The 27622-nt window shown below is 45.9% G+C and overlaps 1 protein-coding gene across 1 annotated transcript in view; it reads left to right on the top strand.

The window, feature by feature from the left end:
* Nucleotides 1-17818, top strand: part of LOC102124610 (protein FAM169BP) — a 40116-nt gene extending 22298 nt beyond the window's left edge. The window contains exons 2-4 of the mRNA XM_073998440.1: nucleotides 5220-5402; nucleotides 16312-16406; nucleotides 17732-17818. Of these exons, the coding sequence (XP_073854541.1) occupies nucleotides 5220-5402; nucleotides 16312-16406; nucleotides 17732-17818 (365 nt within the window). The remainder of the gene's footprint in view (nucleotides 1-5219; nucleotides 5403-16311; nucleotides 16407-17731) is intronic.
* Nucleotides 17819-27622: the final 9804 nt, after the last annotated feature.

Below are 27622 nucleotides of genomic sequence, written 5' to 3'. Positions count from 1 at the left end.
CTGAAACCATCCCCTCCCTTTCCCGGTCCATGGAAAAATTGTCTTCCATGAAACTGGTTCCTGGTGCCAAAAAGGTTGGGGACTGCTGGCTTAAACAACAGAAATTAATTTTCTCACAGTTATGGAGGTTAGAAGTTCTAGGTCAGGGTGTCAGAAGGCTTGTTTTCTTCAGAGGCCTCTCTCTCCTTGGCTTGCAGATGGCTGCCTTCTTACTATGTCCATACTTGGTCTTTTCTCTACTTGAGTATTGCTGGTGTCTTTCTGTGGGTCCAGATTTCTTCTTATAGAGACACTAGTCCCTGTAAGAAGGTTGGATTGGTGCATACCCTAATGGCCTCCTTTTTAGCTTCATGACCTCTTTTAAAGGCCTTATCTCCAAAGATCTCCAAAGAAAATATCTTCTGAGGTACTGTGGGTTTGCAAATGTTCGAGACACAAGGTTCAGCCTATAGAAATAGATTATCATTAACTGAAGTTCATAGTTCACATTAGGGCTTACTCCGTGTTGCACCTTCTATGGGTTGTGACAAATGTTTAATGGCATGTGTCCACTGTTGTAATATCACAGAGTGTAGTTTCACTGCCTAAAAATCCTCTGTACTCTGCCTATTCATCCTTCTTACTCCTAGCCCTGGTAACCACAGATCTTTTTTTTTTTTTTTTTTTTTTTTTGAGATGGGGTCTCACTCTTATCACCCAGGCTATAATGCAGTGGCATGATGTCAGCTCACTGCAACCTCCACCTCCCTGATTCAAGCAGTTCTCATGTCTCAGCCTCCCAAGTAGCTGGGATTACAGGCGTGAGCCACCTTGCCTGGCTCATTTTTTTGTATTTTTAGTAGAGACAGGGTTTTATCATGTTGACCAAGCTGGTCTCAAACTCCTGACCTCAGGTAATCTGCCCACCTTGGCCTTCCAAAGTGCTGGAATTACAGATGTGAGCCACTGTGCCCAGTCACCATGCCTCCCTAGTTTTGCCTTTTCCAGAATGTAATATACGGTCATTTGTCACTTAACCATAGGGATATGTTTTGAGGAATGCACTGTTAGGCAATTGCATCATTGTGTGAACATGATAGAATGTATTCACATAAGACTCCATGGCAGAGCGTCCTGCACTCTTAGGTTGTCGACTATAGCCTGTCCTCTCTAGGCTACAAACCTGTGTAGCTTGTTATTGTACTGATTACTGGAGGCGATTGTAACACAATGGTAAGTATTTATATATCTAAACATATGTAAATATAGAAAAGGCACAGTAAAGAGATTTAAAAACAGTATGCTTGTGTAGAGTACTTAACTTGAGTGGAGCTTGCAGGACTGGAAGTTGCTTTGGGCGAGTCAGGGAGTAAGTGAGTGGTGAGTGAATGTGAAGGCCTAGGACAGTACTGTGTACTACTGTACACTTTAGAAACATTGTACACTTAGGTTACACTAAATGTCTACAATAATAAATGAACTGTAGCTTACTGTACAGTTTTCTTCAATAATAAATGAACTGTAGCTTACTGTAACCTTTTTACTTTACAAAAACTTTTTAATTTTTTAAAATTTTTGACTCTTGTAATAACACTTGGCTAAAACATAAATACATCATGCAGCTGTACATAAATATTTTCTTATTCTTAAGCTTTAATTACAAAAATTTTTTTTAAAGTTTAAAAACTTTTTTTGTTAAAAACACAGAGACAAACACACTCGTTAGCCTAGGCCTACTCAGGGTCAGGATTGTCAATATCACTGTCTTCCACTTCCACATCTTGTCCCACTGGAAGGTCTTCAGGGGCAGTAACACACGTGGAGCTATCATCTCCTAGGATAACAGTGCCTTCTTCTGGAATACCTCCTATAGGACCTGCCTGAGGCTGCTTTACAGTTAATTTTATTGTTTTAATGAGTAGAAGGTGTACACTGTAAAATGACAATAAAAAATATAGTATAGTAAATACATAAACCAGTATCAGTCATTTATTATCATTATTGAGTATTATGTACTGTGCATAATTGTATGTGCTAGACTTTTTTTTTTTTTGGGACAGAGGCTTGCTCTCTTGCCCAGGCTGGGGTGCAGTGGTGCAATCTCGGCTCACTGCAATCTCTGCCGCCTGGGTTCAAGCAATTCTCCTGCCTCAGCCTCCTGAGTAGATGAGATTACAGGTGCACGCCACCACACCTGGCTACTTTTTTATATTTTTGGTAGAGACCGTATTTCACTATGTTGGCCATGTTGGTCTCAAACTCCTGACCTCAAGTGACCCACCTGCTCCGGCCTCCCAAACTACTGGGATTACAGGCATGAGCCACTGTGCCTGGCCTGTGTGTGCTAGACTTTTATGCAACTGGCAGTGTGGTATGTTTTTTACCCCAGCATCGCAGCAAACACATGAATAATGTGTTGCATTACGACTTTATGATGCCTATGACTATCACTAGGCAACAGGAATTTTTCAGCTGTATTTTATTCTTATGGGACCTCCACTACACATGTGGTCCATTGTTGACCAAAATGACTTTATGAAGCACATTACTGAAGTTGGAATCCAATGGAATGTCATTGTTCAGTTAGCTTCTTTCACTTAGTAATATGTCCTTATGGTTTTTCTATATCTTTGTGTAGTAATAACTCATTTCTTTTTAGTGCGGAATAATGTTAAATTGACTGGATGAGCCACAGTTTGTTTATCCACTCACCGTCTGAAGTACATCCTGGTTGCTTCTAAGTTTTAGTAATTATGAATAAAGCTGCAATAAATATTTGTGTGCAGGTTTTTGTGTGAACACAGTTTTCAATTCTGTTGAGTAAATACCAAGGAGTGTGATTGCTGAATCATAAGGTAAGAGTATGTTTAGTTCTGTAAGAAACTGCCAAAATGCCTTCCAAAGTGGCTGCACCCTTTTGTATTCTGACAAGCAATGAATGAGAGTTCCTGTTGTTCCACATCCACACCAGCATTTGTTGTTGTCAGTGTTCAAGAATTTGGCTATTCTAGGCCGGGCATGGTGGCTTATGCCTGTAATCCCAGCACTTTGGGAGGCCGAGGCAGGCGGATCACCTGAGGTCAGGAGTTCGAGACCAGCCTGGCCAACATGGCAAAACCCTGTCTCTACTAAAAATACAAAAATTAGCTGGGCGTGGTGGCACATGCCTGTAATCTCAGCTACTTGGGAGACTGAGGCAGGAGAATAGCTTGAACCCAGGAGGTAGAGGTTGCAGTGAGCTAAGATCACACCATTGCATTCCAGCCTGGGCAATAAGAGCGAAACTCCATCTTGAAAAAAAAGAATTTGGCTATTCTAATAGGTGTGTAGTGGCATCTCATTTTTTAAATTTGTGATTTCCTAATAACATGAGATGTGGAGCATTCTTTCATATGCTTAGTTGTAGAATTACAAAGAGGATTTTGATAGAGCTAGCATTGAGTTTACAGATCATTTTGAGAAGAATTATCTTAAGAATTGAGTCATCCAATCCAAGAACATGGAATTTCTCTTCATTTATTTAGATCTTCTTTAATTTCTCTCAACAATGTCTTGTAGTTTTCAGTGTTCAATGCAATTCTTTTCTTAAACATACTCTTAATTATTTACTTCTTTTTAATGCTACTGTAAATTAAATTGCATCATTATTTAATATTAAACTTTTTTAGTTTTGGAAGACTTCACAGTTACAAGAACATTGCTCTCATCTTCTATATATTGAAATAATATAATTGCAAGCAAGTTGGTACTGTCATCTCAAGCGCATCAAGGTTGAAATCCCAAATATTTTATAGTTACTGTCTCAAGAGAAATGAACTTCCTTATTGGCCAGAGATTATTTATTTTTAAATTCATTTTTGGTATGAAATAGTAACTGCTTATTTAGCTAACAATTATTTTGGTTGGCATTTTAGGCTGAGCTCAGCTGGGTGGTTTTCTAGTCTAGCTGGGCTGGCTATGTATCCATGGTGACCTGCCTGTCAGGTGGCTCTGCTGCTTGGAGCTGGCTAGACATTGACTGGGACCACAGCAGTGCCTGGGCCATATGCCTTTCATGGTAGCAGGTTACCCTGGGCTTGCTTTTGTGGTGTGTTGCAAGGATCCGAGAGAGAACACAGGCCACTGGACCTCAGGAGGCCTAGGCTTAGAGTGGTGGTGCTGTCACTCTGCCTCATTCTGTTGACCAAAGCGAGTCACAAGGCCAGATGGAATTAAAGGTGAGGGGAAATTGATCCCATCTCTTGATGGGAGGAGCTTCAAAATCAAACGCAAAGGGGCATGGCCATAGGAAAGAAGTAATCGTGGCCATTTTTGCAAACAGTTCACCATGGGAGTGTGTATCTTTGCAGTTCAGTCTGGCTGACTAGAATCTGAGTCATATTTTTGTTTGTTTGTTTGTTTGGGAAATTATCCACTTCTGAATCTTGGCAGGGACAAATACCACCACTTCCAACAGGAGCTGAAAATGCTCCTTATTTGTTTTCTTCTTCATTGCATCTAGGGCATGGGCACCTGTGCAGTTTAGAGGTGAGGAAGGTGAGCTAGTAGGCTCAATGTAGAATTGGTGTTCTAGTTAGGGTGATGACAGGGATGCCTGGCTGAAAGGCCACGTTCTCATTGCAGAAATGGCAACTGTGCTGGTGTTGACCTTGGTTGCAATACAGTTAAGTTATGGGTGAAAAGCGGGGAGGGTGCCAATTGTCACCTCTCTTGCTCTGCTGCAGCAGGGCCATCAAAATTTCATGAGAAGCAGGGCCTGGTGCTGCGTCTATTTGGGGTAAGTGCATTTTGCTATAATTGGACATGGTGAGCCCTTGCTAGAGTTACTGAAACAAGTGCATACCCTAGAGATGAGTTGAATTGGTCTCTTCAGGTTTCACTTCTGCAGGGAGATGGTTGACATTGCCAGATACTCCTGGTTGGCTCCAAGGGTCTTATTGAACTGTGTGCAGTGAAGGGAGGAATCTGAGGAGGGTGCTGCCTGAGTGGCCTCACTCTGCTTAGTCTCCGAGGTTCACCTTTCATTTCAGTCCAGTGGTCTTGTATCATGTGAGTTTGTAAAGAAAGCTAATCAGTCAACTGGAGAATGATCTGCTATTTTAGCATCACTTGTTTAGCTTGTGAAACTGACCATGCTTCTAGGAGGTACCCATGACTCTGGCTGTGCAGGGGCCCTACAGGGTCCTAGTGGGTGAGCTGTGAGCCCAGGGGACAATATCTGTCTGTTTCTTTCTCTACAGGCAGCCTGTGTGGTGATGGCACTGGTGCATGCTACCTGCTGCCCGTCTTTGACACTGTGTTCATCAGGAGGAAACACTGGCGCCAAGGCTTGGGAACAGCCATGCTGTGGGACTTCTGTGAGACATTCCCAGAGGACGAGGCCCTGGGGGTCAGCTGCCTGATGTCTCCTGCCATGTACCAAGGTAAAACCCCTTGTGTCTTGCAGAAGCATTTGGGTAACGGTGATGGATAACACATGTGCATTCTGGAGGATTCTGCAGGGGGAGGCCCTGGGGAGCCCTCGTGGGCAGATGCAGGCCTCCGCTTGGCAGCATGCTCGTGGGGTTTTCCTTCTTTCTGAGAAATCTGTGGTTGCTGCAGCACAAACTGAGACTTCATGTTTGATCACAAGAAGTGAACTTCTCCCAAGCTGGAAAATAATTGGATTCAGAAACAATCACAAACAAATCAACGAGCTCAGAGAGAAGGGAATCCGGAGAGCTACCGCCATGCTGCGGGCTGCGGGGCTTTGGAGTGCCTTTGCTATTTCACTTGATACCTGTAGTTCCTCACTTTGTCCTTTGAACTAGAAGCCACGGGAGAGCCCAGAAGCTGAAGGGAAGGCAGGGACTGGGTAGAAAGGCAAGCTCTGAATGGACTCAGCTTTCCAGCACCTCTGTAGCTCTCTACGCACAAGACGCCTCCCTCCCATATTCTTTATCCACGTTTGCCAGAGGAGGATGAAACAACTCTGATGTGAAACATCACACTCTAAGGTGACGAGGGTGGGAGGCTCTGGAGAGCATGTCTCTGAGTCCCCTTCTCCCCCATGAAGCACACACACCCTACTTTGTGCCCTGCCTCTGTTCTTGGTGTGCGGCGGTCTTTGAACGCTTAGTATGCAGTTTCTGGCGTCTTTCTGGCTCAAGGGATAGGAGAGAACAGTTAGGAAAGGCAAGGAAGCTTCCGTTGCTGTGAAGTCATAAAGAAAAGCAGGTAAAAACATACTTTTCCCCAAGTGGGTCTGGCTGTTTCTTTGTATTTTCAAACTCTTAGCCTGTTGTTAAAATTCTGAAGAGCCTTGAATTTCTGCAAGAGTGCTCAAGGCTTCCTGCATTATGTAGCTCACTTTCAGGTGCAGGAGCATTCGGGGGCCCAGGCAGCTGGTCCTCTGTCCATACCCATGTCCTTCCAGGCCCCCTCCTCCTTCTTGCTTCAGGTGCAGGCCACCTCAGGGTTTCAGGAAGCTTTAGCAAGGGAGTGGAAGAGAGCCTTTTACTCAAAGGAACAGTGGGCTCCAAGGCTAAGGGCTGGCTGCTGATCCTGGGCCAGCCTTGCTGAGACCCTGTAGGGCCCTGTGATCCCTCCCATCCTTCCACTGTCTTTGCCTGCAGAGAAAGATCTGAATGTGCTGATTCTGACTCATGCTACTTCTCTCTGGGCTTCAGCCACCCAGGTGTGCCTGTCAGGTTTTTACTGAGTTCAGTGATGCCTTCCAACTGGACAGGAGGGACTCTGGCAGAAGTCCTGGGCCCCATGCTTTGAGCCTTCTTTCAACTGCATCTTCCTCCAAGGGGCGAGGACTTCATGGGCACAAGAGGAGGTGCCCACCTGGCTCATGCTGCTCCTTCTAAACTGGCTCAGGGTGCCAGTACCCCAGGATTCCTGCCAGTGGCCACTGTGGGCCTGAGTGGACCTCATCCCTGGGTCTGTGCTCATGAGGGTGAACCATGCCGCCAGTTTGCACATCCTCAGAGCCCAGGGGCGGCTCCTGGGGGACTGTGGATGACATGTGGGGAGAACGGCCACATTTGTACTCACAGGCCCCGTGAGGTATTGGGGGCTGGGGTGGGAGGAGAAGGGGGTGGACTGCCGGCTGGGGGCCAGCTCGCTTGGTATTGCCACATTCTGGTGCAACACTCCAAGGAGTCCAAGAATTCTAAATTTGAAACGAGCTTCTCCTGTTGTTAGGAAGTTATATTTGTCAAGATAGGAGGGCAGAACGTGTCATATATAGCGCTTTGCTAACTTGGTTTGTACCTTTGGAAGACAGGCATTCCTCATTTCACTGCTCTTCCCTTGATTGCACTTTGCAGATGCTGCATGTTTTACATTTTGAAGGCTGTGGCAGCCCTGCTTCAAGCAAGTCTATCAGGGATATTTTTCCAACAGTATGGTATCGCTTCATGTCTCTGTGTCATGTTTTGGTAATTTTCACAATATTTCAAACTTCTTCATTATTATTATATCTGTCATGGTGATCTGTGATCAGTGATGTTTGATGTTATAATTGTTATAACATCAATTGGAGGCACCACAAACCATGCCCGTGTAAGTCAGTGAACTTATCGATACACGAGCCTGTTCTGACTCCGCTTCCAATCAGCTGTTCCCTCCTTTTCTTCCTATTCCATGAGACACAACAATATTGAAATTAGGCCAATTAATAACCCCACAATGGCCTCTGAATGTTCAAGTGAATGGAAGAATCATGTGGCTTTCACTTTAAATCAAAAGCTAGAAATGACTAAACTTAGCAAGGAAGGCGTGTCAAAAGCTGAGGTATGCTGAACGCTAGGCCTCTTGCACCAGGTAGCCAAGCTGTGAATGCAAAGGAAGAATTCTTAAAGGGAATGAAAAGTTCTACTCTGGTGAACACACAAATGATAAGAAAGTAAAGCAGCCTTATTGCTGATAGGGAGAAAGTTTTAGTGGTCTAGATAGAAGATCAAACCAGCCACAACACTGCCTTAAGTCAAAGCCTAACCCAGAGCAAGGCCCTAACTCTCTTCAATTCTGTGAAGGCTGAGAGATTTGAGCAAGCTGCAGAAGAAATGTTTGAAGCTAGCAGAGGTTGGCTTATGAAGTTTGAGGAAAGAAGCCGTCTCCATAACATAAAAGTGCAAGGTGAAGCAGCAAGTGCTGATACAGAAGCAAAGCAAGTTATCTGCAAGATCTAGCTCAGATCATTGATAAAGGTGGCTACACTACACAACAGATTTTCAATGTAGGTGCAACCGCCTTTTACTGGAAGAACATGCCATCTAGGACTTTCATAGCTAGAGAAGAGAAGTTGGTGCCTGGCCTCAAAGCTTCAAAAGACAGGTTGAGTCTCTTGTTAGGGGTTGATGTAGCTGGCAGCCTTCAGCTGAAGTCAATCCTCATTTACTGGTCTGAAAATCCTAAGGCCCTTAAGAATTATGCCAAATATTTTCTGTCTGTGCTCTAGAAATGGAACAACAATGTCTGGATGACAGCACATCTGTTTACAGCACAGTTTATTGAATAATTTATGCCCACAGTTGAGACCTACTGCTCAGAACAAAAGATTCCTCTCAAAATATTATTGCTCATTGACAATGCACCTGGTTATCCAAGAGCTCTGATGAAGATGTACAAAGAGATTAATGTTGTTTCCACGCCTGCTAACATAATATCCATTCTGTGGATCAAGGAATAATTTCAGCTTTCGAGTCTTATTTAAGAAATACACTTCCTAAGACTTCCGTAAATAGTGATTTCTCTGATGGTTCTGGGCAAAGTACACTGAAAACCTTCTGGAAAGGATTCACCACTCTAGACGCCATTAAGAACACTCAAGAACACTCATGATTCATGGAAGGTCAAAATATCCACATTCATAGGAGTTTGGAAGAAGTTGATTCCAACTCTCATGGATAACTTTGAGGGAGGAGTCCAAGACTTCAGCAAAGGAAGTCGCTACAGATGTGGTGGAAATAAAGAGAGAGCTAGAATTAGAAGTGGAGCCTGAAGATGGGACTGAATTGCTGCAATCTCATGATTAAACTTGAACGGTTGAGGAGTTGCTTCTTATGCATGAGCAAAGAAAGTGGGTTCTCGAGTTGGAATCTCCTCCTGTTGAAGATGCAGTGGACATTGCTGAAATGACAACAAAGGATTTAGAATATTCCATAAATTAGTTGAGAAAGCAGCAGCAGCAGGGTTTGAGAGGATGAACTCCAATTTTGAAAGAAGTTCTACTGTGGGTAAAATGCTGTCAAACAGCATCACATGCTGCATAGAAATCTGTTGTGAAAGGAAGAATCAATTAGTGGAAGAAACTTCATTGCTGTGTTATTTTAAGAAATTGCCACAGCAACCCCACTCTGAGAAGCCATCAACCTTGAGGCAAGACCCTCCACCAGCACAAAGATTATGACTCCCTGAAGGCTCAGATGATTACTAGTATTGTTTAGCATTAAAATATATTTTAATTAAGGTATGTACATTATATTTTTTAGACAAAAATGCTATTGCACGCTTACTAGACTACAGTATACTATAAACATAAGTTTTACATGAATGCGCTAGGAAATCAAAAAATTTGTGTGACTTGCTTTTCTGTGATATTTGCTTTATTGTGGTGGTCTGGAACCAAACACACAGTATCTCTGAGGTCTGCCTGCACTTAGCATTGCACTGTGTAGGTTTCCATCTGTGTTCTTTCCCAGGGCCCCCCAAATGTTAAGAAGAGGGCCTAATGGAGTCCTCATGGGCACCTGCAGAACCAGGAGCAGTTTCCCATTCACCTGGATTCAGGACATTGCCATGTGAAAATGTTCACCCATGAATGTGAGCATAAAAGTGTGGGAAACTTGAGTGGACCCTGGAATCCAGGAGGGAGCAGAGGATAAGCTTGAAGGTTCTTTGGGAGGGAGGAAGGACGGTGCATGAAGAGTGGCCAGGGTGGATGGTGCTGAGGACTGAATTGCGCCCCCCACTCAAATTCATATGTTGAAGCCCTTGGTGTGACCACATTTGGAGATAGGGCCTTTAAAAAGTTAATTAAGGTTGAATGGAGTCCTGAGGGTGGGCCCCTAGTCCTGTATGATTGGTGTCCTTGTAAGAAGAGAGGCACCAGGATGGACCCAAACAGAAACAGCCGTATGAGGATGCAGGGAGAAAATGACCATTCGTAAGCCAAGGAGAGAAGCCTCAGGAGAAAACAACCCTGGGCCACCTTGATTTTGGACGTCCAGCCTCCATAACTATGAGAAATAAATTTCTGTTGTCTAAACCAGTGGTCCCCAACCCTTTTGGCACCAGGGACTGGTTTCATGGAAGACAGTTTTTCCATGGATGGGGCAGAGACAAGGGATTGGTTTCAGAATGATTCAAGCACATTACATTTATTTATTGTGCACTTTATTTCTATTGTTATTACATTTTAATATATAATGAAATAATTATACAGCTTACCATAATGTAGAATCAGTGGGAGCCCTGAGCTTATTTTCTTGCAACTAGATGGTCCCGTCTTGCACTAGATGGGAGGCAGTGACAGATCATCAGGCATTAGATTCTCATAAGGAGTGCGCAACCTCACATGCGAAATTCACGATAGGGTCCATGCTCTTATGAGAATCTAATGCTGCCACTGATCTGACAGGAGGCAGAGCTCAGGCGGTAACATGAGCAATGGGAACAACTGTAAATACAGATGAAGCTTTGTGTTCTCCTCCACCACTCATCTCCTGCTGTGCATCCCAGCACTGGTCGGTGGCCCAGGGGTTGGGGACTCCTGGTTTAAGCCAACCGGTCTGCAGTGTTTTGTTAGAGGAGCCCTGGTAAATGAATGCAGATGGGAAGCATGGAGATGAGAGCTCCTCACCGGGAGGAGCCGGGGGAGGTGGGCGTGTCCATGGTAGGCAGGTGAAAAAGTGGTTTGAGTGCCGCAGGGATTCCAGCAGAGATCAGGGGGTAGAGGGCTGCTAGAGGACTGGAGTTGCCCGTATCTGAGACCCAGAGAGCTGGCGCAGAGTGAACCAGGGTGAGGTGGGGGACTTCCTGACTCACACTGCATTCCCTTCTCCCAGTCTGTAGGCAGTTCCTGCTGGTCTGTCCGAAGGAGCGAGGGCGCCTGTGGGAGGTGGAGCCCCTGGGGGCCTGGGGCCAGCACACCAACGTCTGGCTCAAGGTTCAACTTTACCAGGCAAAGCTTCCAGACTGTGAGTAGGACTGAAACACTGCACCATGTCTAGTTATTTCTGGTCTCAATACTAGTATGGATTTACATGATCTAATGAGACCCATGTGGATGTTATTTCTGTTGTGGCAAGAACAAAGGAGGGGCAGGACCTGGGTGGGGACATCTTATCCTCCAACGTTCCCCTCCTGAGTGAAGCACACCTTCCCGTCCTTCTTGCTCAAAAAGATCACCCCCAATTTAGCAGTTAGGAGCTCCCTGGGACTAAGGGACTCCCCTTTTAAAATTAGATAGATTATTGAAACATATAAGAAGATCAGTTTCCTCTGCCTAGCTGAAGATGAGTTGAAAACACTATTCTGAACAGGTAATGAAAGGTAATGTGTGGCTGGGCGTGGTGGCTCATGCCTGTAATCCCAGCACTTTGGGAGGCAGAGGCGGGTGGATCACAAGGTCAGGAGATCGAGACCATCCTGGCTAACACGGTGAAACCCCATCTCTACTAAAAATACAAAAAAATGAGCCAGGCGTGGTGGCGTGTGCCTGTAGTCCCAGCTACTCGGGAGGCTGAGGCAGGAGAATGGTGTGAACCCAGGAGGCGGAGCTTGCAGTGAGCCGAGATCGCGACTGCACTCCAGCCTGGGCGACAGAGGGAGACTCCGTCTCAAAAAAAAAAAAAAAAAAAAAAAAAAAAGTACTGTGTGCACTTGGTTGAAAACTCCAAAGGGTTTACTATGAAACGCGAGTCTCCTATCCTCCTCACCTCTGAGGCGACTGCACACATAATGGCAGCGCCGCAGAGACAACGTGCTGCAAAACTGCTGCCTGATGTTTTTCACAGCAGCATAGTATGATGTCGCGTGGACATGATGTCATTTGTTTCCCTGTTGACAGATGTGCACTCCGTCTTCAATTTCTGGTTGCTTGAGACAGTGCCCCAGTGGCAGTTTGCCAGTGGGGTTTAGTGGAGGAAGCACGAAAACAGAGCCTTTGGTGGTGGGTTTCCGGAGGAGGCAGGGGGTGGGAAATCCTTTAAACAGTCAGATGGGAAAGCAGGCTTGCAGTGTCAGGATTTCCAAGTTGCTTTTTTTTTTTTGAGACAGAGTCTGGCTCTGTCACCCAGGTTGGAGTGGAGTGGCGCAATCTTGGCTCACTGCAACCTCCGACTCCTGGATTCAAGGGATTCTCCTGCCTCAGCCACTTGAGTAGCTGGAACTACAGGCATGTGACACCATGCTAGGCTAATTTTTGTATTTTTAGTAGAGACGGGGTTTCACCATGTTGGCCAGGCTTGAACTCCCGACCTCAGGTGATTTGCACTCCTTGGCCTCCCAAAGTGCTGGGATTACAGGTGTGAGCCACTGCGCCTGACCTCAAATTGCTTTTTTGACAGTGAACTTTCCACTTCTTGCAAGTGGGTAACGGCTGCCCATGACAGGTGCTTCTCAGTTCAGTGCTTCTCAGCTCAGCACTGAGAGGTGAGGCCAGGCCAGGGGTGGGGCAGCAGACACCTCCAGGCTGCAGGTGCTGCCATGGGTGGGAGGTGAGGGGGGACAGTTAATTTAAATTAACTGTCCAAAATGAAAGCCCTGGCTCTCCTTCACTCCTGGAGTGGGTGCTCCCATCAGCGTCGAATGCCATTTCTGCGGCTGCAGGTGGCTCATTAAGGGGTTGACAGGCAGCCGAGGTGCCAGGCTTTCTCTCCACGTGGTGACTGATCCACCTTAGGTGTTGACAGGTGAGCGTGCCTTGGAGTTTATTGATGATAATAGTGATCAGTTTTGCTTTTATGCTGGAAGGCTTAATGGATCTTTACAGATATTAATGGGGTGACCAGGCACCCGGGAAGGAGGCATGGCAGGGCGGGGCTGTGCTGTGATCCTAATGAGGCGGTTAAGTGACTTGCCCTGTGGCACTGAGTTAGGAATGAAGGGAAGCCGGTCAGGTCCCTGGGCACTGAGCTGTCCAGCTGTGCGGGTTTATGGACACGCTTCACAAATGAGGCTGTGGGGCCTCGCACAGCCTCTGTGCTTGGATGTTTCAGTTCCTTGGCTGGGAATGGAAAAAGAAAATGTGTTGCATATTGAAATGTGGAAATCGCACAGGCCAGAGGGGTGAGCAGGGACGAGGATGTTTTCTCCTAATTGGGGAGATGGCTCCTCCTGGAGAATTCCACTGGGGCTGTTTCAAGAGCTAGGAGTCAGTGTGGTCTGGGCAGAGGAAACTGAGCTGGAAGTCAGATGCCAAACCTGTCACTTTAATTCACTCTGAGATTCACCAACTCTCGTTTTAAAACAGCAAATGAGGGGACTTGCACAGAGAATGTTCCAGAAGCATGCCTGAGTCCCTTGAAGGAATAAGGGTTATCATTATAATTAGGATATAATTAGATTACTAAACCTCTTTAATTAAAAAAAAATTCTAAGTTATGGTCTTTTCACTGCCTGTATAAATCATGGCTAGTTCCCAGTTTCACCCACGTCTTCTTTCCCCTCGAGGGCCCGCAGTCAGGATTTTAATTCACTCAGGAAGGTTTTCAGCCAACCGGCTTCAACTTGCAACCATTATGACAGTTAGTGCTGACATCTCAGGTTTTTTTCAAGTTGGTGAGTTGGGGCTGCAAATGTGATCACAGATTAGCTCAGTGCTCTGCAGTTTCTCATCTGTTTCTCTCTTCATGGAAATCAGCAAGTGTTAGTGGATTAGAACTTCTTACGGGTCACCTAACAATGCAGATTCCGGAACCTTCTCTTCCCTGGGAAACTCAGGCCATTAATTGGATGTTAGTCTTAAATTAGTCAGTGATTCTTAGAGTTACTTTCTTGACTTGTTCTGTTTTTTCAAGTTTTATCTGTTCTCCTTTCTTTTTCCTGACAGTTATTTTGGAGGTATCCTATAATTTTATGTGCCATAGAAATAGAACTGTAAGCAAGAAGCCCAGTGGAATCAATTGCTTCTTGCTCTAAATAAGGCATGAACATTTCACAACATTTCAAAGGGAAATTAACTTGTGCTCATTGCAAATGTTTTTTTAAAGACTATTTTTGAAGCAGCCTGATTGGTGGGCCAGGTCTTTAAAAGTTTGTGCGATCTTGGCTGTTGATAACATCTGCAGCTTATAATGGCCCTGAAAATATTTACAGGTTATGCAGACCTTTTGAGGGAAGGAGTTTGTGGGAAATTTCTTTCTTCCTACATTCAGTTACAGACAAAGCCTTTGAAACTTGACCAATAGGATCATAATTGCTTCTGATGTGATTTCCCGGTCAGCCTAAACATGCCTTAAGTTTCTTTACCAGAGAGAATGAAATTGAATATGTCAACAGTGAAATGTTCTTTTACAAAATTGTTACTGGGGGCAGGAAATAATTGACCACTGCTTTAAAAATTAATTTTTTTTCAGTCTATAAGTCATAGTTTTGCTTTCTTTCTCCAGCTGAATTTTTAATCGATTCAGTTGTCATCCACAAATACTTTTATTTGCATTTAATTTTTAAACCAGAAGGATTTTTGCATCAAGAGTTGTGAAAAATATGAGATGGGAAGCAGGGGCTACTTTTCTGAAAGTTTAATGCCCAGCAAACTGCAGTTCTGACCTTTTTTTTTAGTTTGTTCTGGTGACTCATACATTATAGAGTACAATAGCAACAGCAATTTTGTGGTGGTGCTGTGTGCTGGGGAGTGCTGGGGGCAAAACCACCATATTGGGTGTGTTTTTTTCTGGCAAATGCTGCTTTTTGACAGGTTGTGTGGCTCCCCTTAGTGGCCATTGTAATCTACTGCAGCCTTGGATGATAACTTACCTCTGTGATTAGGGCTCTGATACCTCCAGGTGTGCTTCCAAATTAGTGCGCTCATTTTTAAAGATTTAATGAACCTCAATTAGGAATGAAATACAAGTAAACATTTGATAGCTCACAACACATAAAAACATTAGGAAAGGTGGCAAATTGATAATAGGTTTTCTACTTCATTTTCTCATTCATTCATTCGTGTATTGCTTTATTTGTTCATTCGATAACCATTAATGGGGCATCTACGGGTGCGCCAGGCACTTCCTAGACGTTAGGGATGCAGTAGTGAATAGGGCTGACCTGGCTTCTGAACTCGTTTACCAGCTAACTACATGGGCACCTACTACTGTGTGATATAAAAACTCTGTATGGCCAAGAGAGCTAAAGTGTGCTGATATTTTTAAGTGCCCACAATTAAATTTTGCCAAACCAAATTTTGCTAATTTATGCAGTTCTGTAAATACATTTAAAAATTTACTTATATAGATAACAACTAAATAATTCATTTGTTCTTTAGTAAACAAAATGTGTTACATAGGTATTTTCAGCTGAAATGTAAAACTGCGTATTTTTTTAGGGATCTGAACACCACACACACATATGGATTTGGGGGCGTGGGGTGGAGAGGTGCAAAGGAGGACAAGAAAGTCATCCCTTTCCAAGTCGGTACTGATTTGGTAGGAGAGGAGGGAGACTCACTGAACGTGGGTGATTATGACCTCTCTTGTGAGCAAAATCACCAGTGAGCAAAAAAAAAAAAAAAAAAAGAAAAAAAAAAAAGGATCCAGGACTAGAACTGGGAAAATGTGAGTCCCTTGAATTCCAGAATCGATGGAAGAACAGATCACAATTCCAGCTCAGAAATGCTTGAGTGGAACCATTACTTTGCATCTCCTGACACCTGTCTTCTGGAAAGCATTGCAGCAAATGGCAAAGTGAAGGTCAAGAAGATAGAATTGACCTAACACTTTGGGAGGCTGAGGCAGGAGGATCACTTGAGGTCAGGAGTTCAAAACCAGCCTGACCAACATAGTGAAACCCTATCTCTACTAAAAGTACAAAAATTAGCCAGGCATGGTGACAGGCATCTGTAATCCCAGTTGCTTGGGAGGCTGAGGCAGGAGAATCGCTTGAACCTGGGAGGTGGAGGTTGCAGTGAGCCCAGATGGCACCACTGCTCTCCAACCTGGGCCACAGAGGGAGACTCCATCTCAAAAAACAAACAAACAAACAAAAAAAGGATATAGAATTGGGTCATGGCTATCAACACGTTTACAAGGTCCCCAGTGTACCATTTCCTCTTTTGATTGTCCAGCCCCTTGGGAGCCACCCTCATTTGCTTATCCTCTTTCTCTTGCTTGGGGAGGGCAGCACACCCAGGAAATTCTGAGGAGAACGTGAGCCGTCATGCGAGGACTTCTCAGAATGACAGACCCAGACAGTCTGCCCCTGGAGACAGCAGCAAGGCATGGTGATACTATATCACCCCCATGAACCTCTCACTTTCTTAGTAATCAAGTTGTCCTTGCTCAGTGAAGCCGTGGTCTGAACCTGCCAGGCAGCTTCCTAGATGACTCGGCTGTGGGCTTCTTGTGGCAGCGGGGCCTTGGTCTAGGCTCAGAATCTCCGGGCTATCATGGGAGGGGGGTGTTGCGAGGAGAGGCCTTTGTAATTAGATTTTTTATGGTTCTCTTCTCTAAACTAGACAAGCTCTAACGAAACCAAAATGGAACAGAACACATGGGAATTGGCCGTAACCTTGCATCGTTAAGGAAATATTGAAAAATCTGAATTTCAAATTTTGCCATGGACCAGTGTCTGTCAAGCAGAACAAAAAACAAGACAAATTTGTCTTTCTTTCCTCCTCCACTGCGAAAGCTCAGATTGCTGGGATGGAGTGGAATTAGGTATCAGGTTTTTGTATAATCCAGAGTGACTGTAGAACAGAATCTTGAGGGAATATTAAGAATATTTCTTAGAGGCTTGTTGTCATTCAGTATTTCATAAGATTATAGGTTTTCCTGGTTTTCCTGTGGCTAAACCAGACTCTTGCCCACACAGGGTATTGTGAAAATGTCCATTCTCTGGTGCCAAAGGGTCTTTGCTCTCAAATCCCTAAAGAGTCCAAAATTACTTTAAACTCACACTTGTACATCATGGACAAATACTGCTTATTTTGGAAACTATATTGCTCTGAAATAGAAGATTCAACAATGAAAGCATAAAATATCCCAGTAAGTGCTGGATTGTTTTAGAAAGCTGCTTCCTGTCTGACATTAGCTCTAGCCATCTGGCAGATGAGGGCTTTCATTTTCTTTGGTTCACCATAGAAAGATGGGCTAACCTAAGACCCAACAGGCACTGAACAGAGAGCGTAGTACTTGGCCATTTCTGTTGATCCTTGACTTTTCTTTTAAACCTCTGTTAGAGGAAGCAGAAGTGTCCAGGGTACTGTAACTCCCATGGGTGTGGACCTGGGGGAATTCTGCACATTTGAGCACGGAGTGCCAGCTTTGAAAGCAATGCTTCCTTCCCTGCCCTTTCTCTGGTCTCCCCAGGCTGGGCTGTCCTTCAGTTCCTTTCAGTAAATATGTGCTCTTATGCACAAAACCTGATTTCCCCGTGGCTGGCTGGGGCGTCTGAACCTGGCCTATTCTGAATCTCAGCAGGAAGTGAAGGCACAAGCCAGACCAGGACACCTGCATGTCCTGAACGTCCAGTCCCAGACTGTGTGGGACAACCCCTTTGCCATGTTTAATTGGCATGCCTGTGGATTCTTTTCTGACTTCAGGAGAGGATGCGTGGAGAAGAATTGGAAGACATAAAGAATGATCCAGAGTGTGGAGTGGAAGAGGAGGATGCCGGGCTGGCGGGGTAGACACCGGGCAAGCTTACAATGTCCAGTCCCTGACGTCTCCAGACGCCCATCTGGGCTGGGTCCGGAGGCCTGCCTGGGCTCCCAGGTTTCGGGTCTGAGACTTGTGTGGCCGGGAGTGCACCTTCCCCAGGGATCTTTGAGGGGCCAGTGACCCCGCAGGCCCCACATACCTCTGAGGTGGGCTCAGGCTCTAGAATGCCTGAGAACATGCTGCGCTTAGCATGCGACACCATGCAACAGTGAGGAAATATTTCCCTAAGTTAATTGTTGATAGTTCCTAAACATTTCAGAAGCTTACTTGTTAAAACTTATGTGGCTTCTGCTTCTCAGGATAACTTGGTGGGACTTCACTGGAACCACAGGGATGTTTTACTGAATGTACCTCTTTCCTTATAGAAGTTTAAAGATGCTCAGGAAGGGGCCACACCCATTCCATCTGGGCTGTAGAAACCCATTGCAGGTTTGCACATGCCAGCCTTGCTATTGCTGTGAGACCACGGACACCAAAGAGGTTTCCAGGGGGACACATGTCCTTTCCGGGGAGGCTTCAGCCACATCAGAAGTGCCTTGAGGGCCGGGGCAGGGGCTGGATGGTGCCTACTGCAGATCTGGAGCTCTTTTCTGGCCTGGTATACAGGAGGTGCTCAGAGAGGGCTCTGCACAGGCTTCAGCCATCAGCTTAGATGGGAAGCACCAGGTAGGAATTGGGCAGATGGTGCTTCTAGCACATGGTGGCCTTGAGTGGAAAAGCTTGTGGTAGTAAAAGTAACTAAAAATGACAACCTGGCTTGAATGTGACGTTGACCTCCCCATTCTCAAGTACTGATGGAGCCCTGTTTGGTGGCTTGTGTATGGCCACACTTGGGATGCAGAGACAGGGACCTGCTCTCAGGCCTCAGGTCCGATGGGCTAGGCAGAGCTGTCCCAGAGCCGTCTGCCCTCCTCAAGGGTGGAGCGCAAATCCAGGCTGCTTTAGGGAGCCCAAAGCCTGCTCCCTGAGAGCTGGGGCGGTGCTTTCTCTACAACTGGGCCCAGCCTTGCTGATTTCAGTAGGATTTTTCCCAGAGAAAGCTGGTCAGGCCCTCTTGAGGCAGATAACCCAAGTTCTTGACCCTGCTTTTGGGAAAATGCAAATCCGATCCCATTGCCGAGGACACCCCAAACCCCTCTGTGCTCATCACTGACTTTGGAGAAGCCAGGGGCCTGCTACCGTGGTGGGCCTTGCCGCCTCTGCTCTTTGCCGTTGGAGTTCAACTGCAGGGTTAGCCCTGGGCTGCCTGGTTACCTTGTTGACAGAGAAATAGGGTTTTACCTTTTTTTTTTTTTTTTTTTGAGACGGAGTCTTGCTCTGTCACCCAGGCTGGAGTGCAGTGGCGCGATCTTGGCTCACTGCAAGCTCCACCTCCTGGGTTCATGCCATTCTCCTGCCTCAGCCTCCCGAGTAGCTGGGACTACAGGCACCTGCCACCACGCCCGGCTACTTTTTTGTATTTTTAGTAGAGACGGGGTTTCACCGTGTTAGCCAGGATGATCTCGATCTCCTGACCTTGTGATCCGCCCGCCTCGGCCTCCCAAAGTCCTGGGATTACAGGCGTGAGCCACCGCGCCCCGCTGGGTTTTACCTTTTTAGGATGTAATAAAGCCCCTCCTGTGGCCTGGTAAGGAGACCACCAACAGTCCCAAGCTCTGGGAATACATCATCTGTTCTTTGAGCAGTCAAAGGACACACACAGTGGGAGCTGTTATTTATTCATCCATGCATCCAGCTGTCCATCTGTCCGAACGTCCATCTATCTATCCATTCATCCATCCATCCATCCATCCATCATCCATCCATCCTCCATCCATCCATCCTCCACCCATCCATCCTTCCATCCATCTATCCATACATCCATCCTCCATCCATCCATCCATCCATCCATCCTCCATCCATCCATCATCCCATCCATCCACCCATCCATCATCCATCCATCCACCCATCCATCATCCATCCATCCATCCATCCATCTTCCATCCATCCATCCATCCATCCATCCATCCATCCATCCATCCTCCATCCATCCATCCTCCATCCATTCATCATCCATCCATCTATCCATCCATCCATCATCCATCCATCCATCCATCCATTCATCCATCCATCCATCTTGTTGTACAACAGATATTCAGCATGCTTTCTCAGGGACATGCTGTGTGCCGGGCACAGGGGATATAAGTGAAGTGTGGTTACTGGCCTCAGGAAACTATCTTCTCTTTAAAGGAATATCTTCTGGAGTATTCCACTGGAGTTTTCATCTCTCTTGCACCCATTACAAAGATGGAAGGGTCCAATTGACTAGAAATATAGTTTAGAGCTTCATATGGAGACATCATGAAGCCTGCCTCCCCCCTGCCCCTTACACATGGGCTCTTTGTGCTGGTGGCACAGACCATAAAAGTAGAGTTAAGTCTTCAGCCTAGAGGGTGCCCTGTGTGTGGTGTCAGATGTAACCTTTCACATGGGATGTGTGTGCTGTGAACATTGTGCTATTTGAGATGAATGGTTAGTATTTTGTGTTTACATGAAAATAAATGTTTAAAAATGTCTCAGGGGTTTGATGAAGTTACTGTTCAATAAAATAAACCTCTCAGGGAAGAACAGCTGATGTATTGATGGCTTTGTTTAAGGGCATATGAATCGACCACACAAGTTAGAGGGCAATGCCGTGGAACTGAGAGCAACCTCCTGCCCAGTCCGTGCCAGCTGTGAGGCCGTGTGCAGGGGTCCCTTCCAGCACTGTGTGCAGGACTGCCCATAATGCACATGTTTGTGTGTGTTGTCTTGTTTTTATTAAATCAATTTTATTTTTCGGTTTTCTGTGTTCCTGTCTCTTATTTTTTAACAGTTCTATTGAGATATTATTTACAAACCTTAAAGTTCCCTCATTTAAACTAATAATTCAGGCCTGGCGAGGTGGCTCATGCCTGTAATCCCAGCAATTTGGGAGAAGATGCATGTGGATCACTTGAGCTCAGGAGTTCAAGACCAGCCTGACCAACATGGTGAAACTCTGTCTCTACAAAAATACAGAAATTAACCAGAGGTGTGGCCACTAATCTATATATAAATTTGCCTCTTCCCGATATGTCATTTAAGCGGAATCACACAATATGGGGTCTTTCACAGCTGACATCTTTCACTTAGCATAATTTTTCCAAGGTTCATCCATGTTGTGGTGGATGTCATCAGTTCTTATTCCTTTTGATTGCCAAATAACATCCCATGGTATGGATGTAGAACACTGTATTTTGGCATTCACTAGGTGATGTAGTCTGGATTGATTTGAGGTTTTGGTAGTTCTCAATGATGCTGCTATGAATATACACATACACAAATACAAGTTTGTGTGTGTACATATGTTTTCAGTTCTCTTGGGTACACATCCGAGAGTGGAATTTCTGGATCATATGGTAACTCTTGAGGAACTGCCAATTTTTTTCCAAGTCCCTGCACCATTTTACATTCTTACCAGCCAGGTATGAGGGTTTATGCTTCCCTCATCCCAGCCAACACTTATTCTATCTTTTTTTTCTTTTAGACAAAGTCTTGCTCTTGTCCCCCAGGTTGGAGTGCAATGGCGTGATCTCAGCTCACTGCAACCTCTGCCTCCTGGGTTCAAGTGATTCTCCTGCCTCAGCCTCCCGAGTAGCTGGGATTACAGGGACCCGCCACCATGCCCGGATAATTTTTTGTATTTTTAGTAGAGACGGGGTTTCACTATGTTGGCCAGGCTGGTCTCAAACTCCCAACCTCGTGATCTGCCCACCTCGGCCTCCCAAAGTGCTAGGATTACAGGCGTGAACCACTGCACCCGGGGCCTATTCCATCTTTTTGATACAGCCACCATCTTAGTGGGTGGGAAGTGGTATCTCGTTGTGGTGCTGACTTGCATTGCCCCAGTGACTACTGATGTCAAACAGCTTTTTATGTGCTTTTCAGTTATTTGTATTATCTTCTTTGGAGAAATGTCTATTCAAATCCTCACTTATTTTTGAATTGGGTTGTTTTTATGTTGTTGATTTGTAAGAATTCTTTATAAATTCTGGATTTTAATCCCTTTTTGGATATATGATTTGCAGGTGTTTTCCCCATTCTTTGGTTTCTCTTTTCATTTTCTTGATGTCATTTGAAGCACATTTTAAATTTTGTTTTTGAGTCAGGGTCTTGCTCTATTGCCCAGGCTGGAGTGCAGTGGGGTGATCTCAGCTCACTGCAACAACTTCTGCCTCCCAGGCTCAAGTCATCCCCCAACTTCAGCCTCCCCAGTAACTGGGACTACAGGCATGTGCCACCAAGCCTGGCTAATTTTTGTATTTTTGTAGAGATGGGGGTTTCGTCATGTTAGCTAGGCTGGTCTCAAACTCCTGAGCTCAAGTGATCCTCCCTCCTCACCCTCCCAAAGTGCTAGGGTTACAAGTGTGAGCCACCAATGCTGGCCCAGTTTTAATTTTCACAATGTCCAATTTTTTTCTCTTTGTTTGCTTTAACAAAACAACAAAGTTGCAGTAGTAAATATTGTGTGTGTGTGTGTGTTTTGACATGGAGTTTCGCTCTTGTTGCCTAAGATGGAGTACAATGACGCGATTTCGGCTTACCACAAATTCCTCCTCCCGGATTCAAGCGATTCTCCTGCTTCAGCCTCCTGAGTAGCTGGGATTACAGGCATGCAACACCACGCCTGGCTTTTTATTTTTTATTATTTATTTATTTATTTTTTTGTAGAGACAGGGTTTCTTCATGTTGGTTAGGCTGGTCTCAAACTCCTGACCTCAAGTGATCTGCCCACCTCGGCCTCCCAAAGTGCTGGGATTACAGGTGTGAGCCACCGCGCCCTGCCGTGTGTGTGTGTGTGTGTGTGTGTGTGTGTGTGTGTGTGTGTGTGTTTTTTTTTTTTTTAAATGAATGCTCTTTCATTCCCATCTAAAAGGAGTTATCGGGGAGAAAGTGATCTGACTCCAAAATGAATGTGGGAAATCCACACAGAAGTCATTACTTAGAACAAGGCTGTTTCTGGATCCCACGTTCTTCAAGGGCAGTGGCCAGACGCATGTGCGCACATGCCCTGTAACAGTCACACTGTCCTGAGGGCCGCTCTGCCCCACACTCACGAATGGGCTCAGGCAGGGAGTCCATAGTCACTTGGAAGCTTGCATTCCAGACCAGGGTCTGGCAGCAGTGACGGACGCTCACTGCTATGCATGGAGCCTTCAAACAGGTTATATTTCAGGAAGCAGGGTTTTGAGACTCTCCCAGCATTGGGTATTTTGTTCCAGGAAGTCTTTGAGAACAAGCCCTTCAGGATGAGGAAGAAATAAACTCAACTTGTTGGCTACTTCCAGAAACCTCAGGGGGCCAATGGATTATGAGATAATTTTTAAAATCCCCATTTTCTGCAAGAAGCAATCTTTGCATTTGATTTAGTTCTCTTTCTAGGGAAAGCATGCTTAGCAGCTGGAAGTTTTAAAGTTAGGTATCTAAGTTTCCCTCTTGAGAAGCCATGAAATTCCTTGGCCACCTTCCTCTTTTCCCCTGGCTCCTCCATTTCACACAGGGCACAAAACATTACCATGGCAAAGCAAGAGGGATTGGAGCTGGGTATTCTTCCGAGCTCAAACCACAGCAATGCAGTCACGGGAGGTCCCTAAGCCTGGTATCTACGCAGCTGTGATTTCTGGCTCTAGGAAGGTCCTGTGTTATTTTCAGCATCAGATGAGACACAATTGGAAGGAATAATTTCTTTCCTGGCAGGAAAATCCTAATGTGACCACAGCCACTGAGGTGCTTCCGGAAGGGTGCTTTAGTGCCAACTAACTCTGTTTAATGGAGTTGCCTCATCTTTCTGAACTTTCCTTCCCACCAAACAAAAGTCACCTTCAGGGCTGGGTGTGGTGGCTCACCCCTGTAATCCCAACTCTTTGGGAGGCCGAGATGGGTGGATCACGAGGTCAGGAGATCAAGACCATCCTGGCTAACACAGTGAAACCCCATCTCTACTAAAAATACAAAAAATTAGCTGGGCATTGTGGTGGGTGCCTGTAGTCCCAGCTACTGGGGAGGCTGAAGCAGGAGAATGGCATGAACTCGGAGGCAGAGCTTGCAGTTAGCTGAGATTATGCCACTGCACTCCAGCCTAGGCAACAGAGTGAGACTCCGTCTCAAAAAAAAAAAAAGTCACCTTCTGATTTTCTAGGCAGCAAACCCTTCTAACAGGGATTCTTGACAATGTGCAGACAGGCAGGCCGCAGGACTTGTGAACCTGGGTGATCTTGACTGCTTGAGACTCGAGGCACCCATTCTTCGTGGGCGGCTGATGGATGCTGTACAGGATGGGCTCCCAGCAGACGGCTCTGGGTCCTTGGGCACCCAGGTTCTGTTCCAATCCTGTGGGATTGGGAGGACATCTGGGGGCAGATTGTGGTATAATCTTCCTAGGTAATGCCAGTCACAGGACTAGGTAGGCTCTTTTTATGATCATTCCCTCACGGCTCTCAACTTGCAATAGGGGTGCTTTGATTTAGGAAATGTTTGCTGGGTCTCCATGTGTATTAGTCTGTTTCCATGCTGCTGATAAAGACATGCCTGAGACTGGATAATTTATAAAGAAAGAGAGGTTTAATGGACTCACAGCTCCACGCGGCTGGGGAGGCCTCATAATCACCGCAGAAGGTGAAAGGCAAATCTTACATGGGGGCAGACAAAAGAGAAGGAGACCCTAGCAAAAGGGGAAACCCCTTATAAAACCATCAGATCTCGTGAGATTTATTCACTACCACAAGAACAGTATGGGGAACCGTCCCTGTGATTCAATTATCTCCAACCAGGGCCTTCTCACAACGGGTGGGAATTCCGGGAGCTATAATTCAAGATGGGATTTGGGTGGGACACAGCCACACCGTATCACCACGTGAACAACAGAAGCAGATAAAATTCGTCCCATCTAATGTAGATATTACAACCAACTATATGTATTGTATTTGTAAAGTAGCTTCATGAAAATCAGTCTAAATTAAATTCACATAAGCTACATAAAGAAATACTACAAGGGACTGGGTGTGGTGGCTCACACCTGTAATCCCAGCACTTTGGGAAGCTGAGGCAGGCAGATCACTTGAGGTCAGGAGTTCGAGACCAGCCTGGCCAATATGGCAAAACCCCATCTCTGCTTAAAAATACAAAAATTAGCTGGGTGTGGTGGCATGTGTCTGTAATCTCTGCTACTTGGGAAGCTGAGGTGTGCGAATCACTTGAACCTAGAAGGTGGAGGTTGCAGTGAGTTGAGATTGTGCCACTGTGCACTCTAGCCTGGGCAACAGAGAGAGACTCCATCTCATAAAAAAAAAAGAAGGAGAGAGAGAGAAAGAGAAAGAGAGAAAGAAAAAGAAGAAAGAGAAAGAAAAAGAGAAAGAAAGAAAGAAAAAAGAAAGAAAAAAAAGAAGGGAGGGAGGGAGGAAGGAAGGAGAGAGAAAGAGAAAAGAGAAAGAGAAGAAAAAGAAAGAAAGAAAACAGAAAGAGAGAAAAAGAAAGGAAAGAGAAGGAAAGCGAAAGAAAAAAGGAAAGAAAGAAAAGAAGAAAAAGGAAAGAAAGAAGGGAAGGAAGGAAGGGAAGAAAGAAAAAGAAAGAAAGAAAGAAGAAAGAAAGAGAAAGAAAGAGAGAGAAAGACTACAAGCAACACACTGCAGTGTCCCGCTGCTGGCCACGCGTGTGCCTTTCTGGTTGAGCTGTGCCGTCAGCACAGCTTCCCATCCGCTTCTTTGCGTTTCTAGTGGCTGCTCCTACCCCAAACCCCTGCCACATGAGTGGTACTTGAGGGTGTTTTGGGGTGCGGGATGGGAGTCGGTGGATGTGGGTTAGAAAAAGACATCTAATACCACAGTGCTATATTTTGAAAATGAAAAAAAGTTACTAATTTAGTATTAGAAAATAAAGTTCTATGAAATCATAGCCGATGGTTTGAAAAGTTTGAGAACCATTTCCTCATACTTTCCGGAAGCTTTTATTTCCTCCCCGAGATGCTTCCGGGAGCAGAAAAGTTGCCAGAGGAGGCCTCCTGGGAAGGTTCCTTTAGTCCCTGCTGGCCCCTCTCCACCCCCAACCTTCCTGGGCTGTAGGTGACTGACACTGTGGCAGCAAGTGTGGCGATGGGCCCTGGTTTGACGTCAGACACTGAACTCGGGGGCTCTGCTTTCCTCTTTTGATCTCTCCTCATCAGTAATTTTTGGTAATTTCCTAACAAAACCCTCCCCTGCTCCCTTCCTGAATGCTGCAGACATAAGTTGAGCAGAAGAAATCGAATTTCACAATACACGCTCTGACTTTTATCCCACCCACTTTTGCTGTGGACCAGAGCCTGGGCTGCAGAGGTGGCTTCTGGAGGCCCAGCAGCTTTGGCCTTGGTGCCTGTGCTGTGGGAAGGCCAAGCTGACTGGAGGCCTTTGTTCCCTCCCCTGCAAAGCCTGGATTCTGTGTGTGTCTAGCCCTGCTGGCTTCCCACCCCTGTGTTTCAGATGGTCCTGGGTGCGTGGGGACCCTTGGTGATGGATCGGGAAGTGGACGCTGGGAGAGAGCTCCATTCCACCATCTCTCTGATGAAGCCAGCTTGGGAGGGGACACACAGCGTTTTGAAGACTTGGCCTGCACATTTGGACAGGTCTTGTTGAGTGATCCCTGCACAGCTCTGAGCCCCACAGGTCCTGGCTATCCATGGGCATGAAACACCAGCCCCAGCACGTCCCTGTGAGGGGATCACAGATGTCACCCAGGACAGCACTCTTCCATCTGTAAAAGGCTCCATTATTACATGCACCTGCTATTGTCATACTTAATTTTGACTTTACACAGTTCACACTCAGGTGTGCAAAATTAGGACTTGATTTTCCTAGAACTGAGTTTTATCTATATTTGGAGCACCCATTCTGGCTGATGGCAGAAAAAGTAGTCGAGTGGATTTAGATACCTTCCAACTAACCTCACTCCAAGTAGGATTTTCTTTGGTACCTCTTTCTTCCTGCGGTCAGCTTCAAGGGCAGGGGCTTTGGTGAGATGCCATCTGCTCTTGGCCCACCCTGGCGCCAGCTAATATGCACGATTGTCCTGTCATGGTCTCTGGTCTCAGGCTCCCTGGACACCTGGTGTGTGGTCCTGCTGGCTTCTGTTGACGCTTCTCCCCCAAACCCCTGTCCAGGAAGTGGCGTTTGTGGCTGGCAAGTTCTCGCTCTCAACCTGCATCGCCTCTGTCCCTGGTCACATGGGAAAGCATCATTTGTCTGTCCCCACTGGGGACTCCTGGCTTTGTTGTGGGGCTGACCCTGCACCCTCGTGCAGTCCTCTTCTAAGCCCTGGGGTTGGGGCCACTCACTCTCTGAGAACTCCAAGCTGGATTTGGAACACACCTCTCTTCTACTCTGGAACCCCTAAATCTATTTGAGAGCTTCTACGATGCCCTTCCCACCGCTGCCCAAGTGAGCCTGGCTTTTTAGACTTCCAAGCCAATAACTGGGCATTTCTTTTCTGCTTCCCTCCCTGGCACTCCGTATCCTCACACTCAATGCAGAGCCAAACACAGGTCTCACCCTCCAAGTGAGGGAGAGACCCCTGAGCCCATCCCGTCAGTCCCCAGAGAGCCATGGTGCCCACGTTGCTCTCACATCCAGCCCCTCAGGCAGGGCCCTGGGCTGATTCTCACAGCCAGTCTCCAACCTCTGGTGGGGGGTGTGGAGTGTAGATGGTGTGGGGACCACCACTTCCTCCCTAGCCTCATGCACAGC

Source organism: Macaca fascicularis, chromosome 7, assembly GCF_037993035.2.
Source record: "Macaca fascicularis isolate 582-1 chromosome 7, T2T-MFA8v1.1".
Classification (NCBI taxonomy): Eukaryota; Metazoa; Chordata; class Mammalia; order Primates; family Cercopithecidae; genus Macaca; species Macaca fascicularis.
This window is presented reverse-complemented; position numbering and strand designations above follow the sequence as displayed.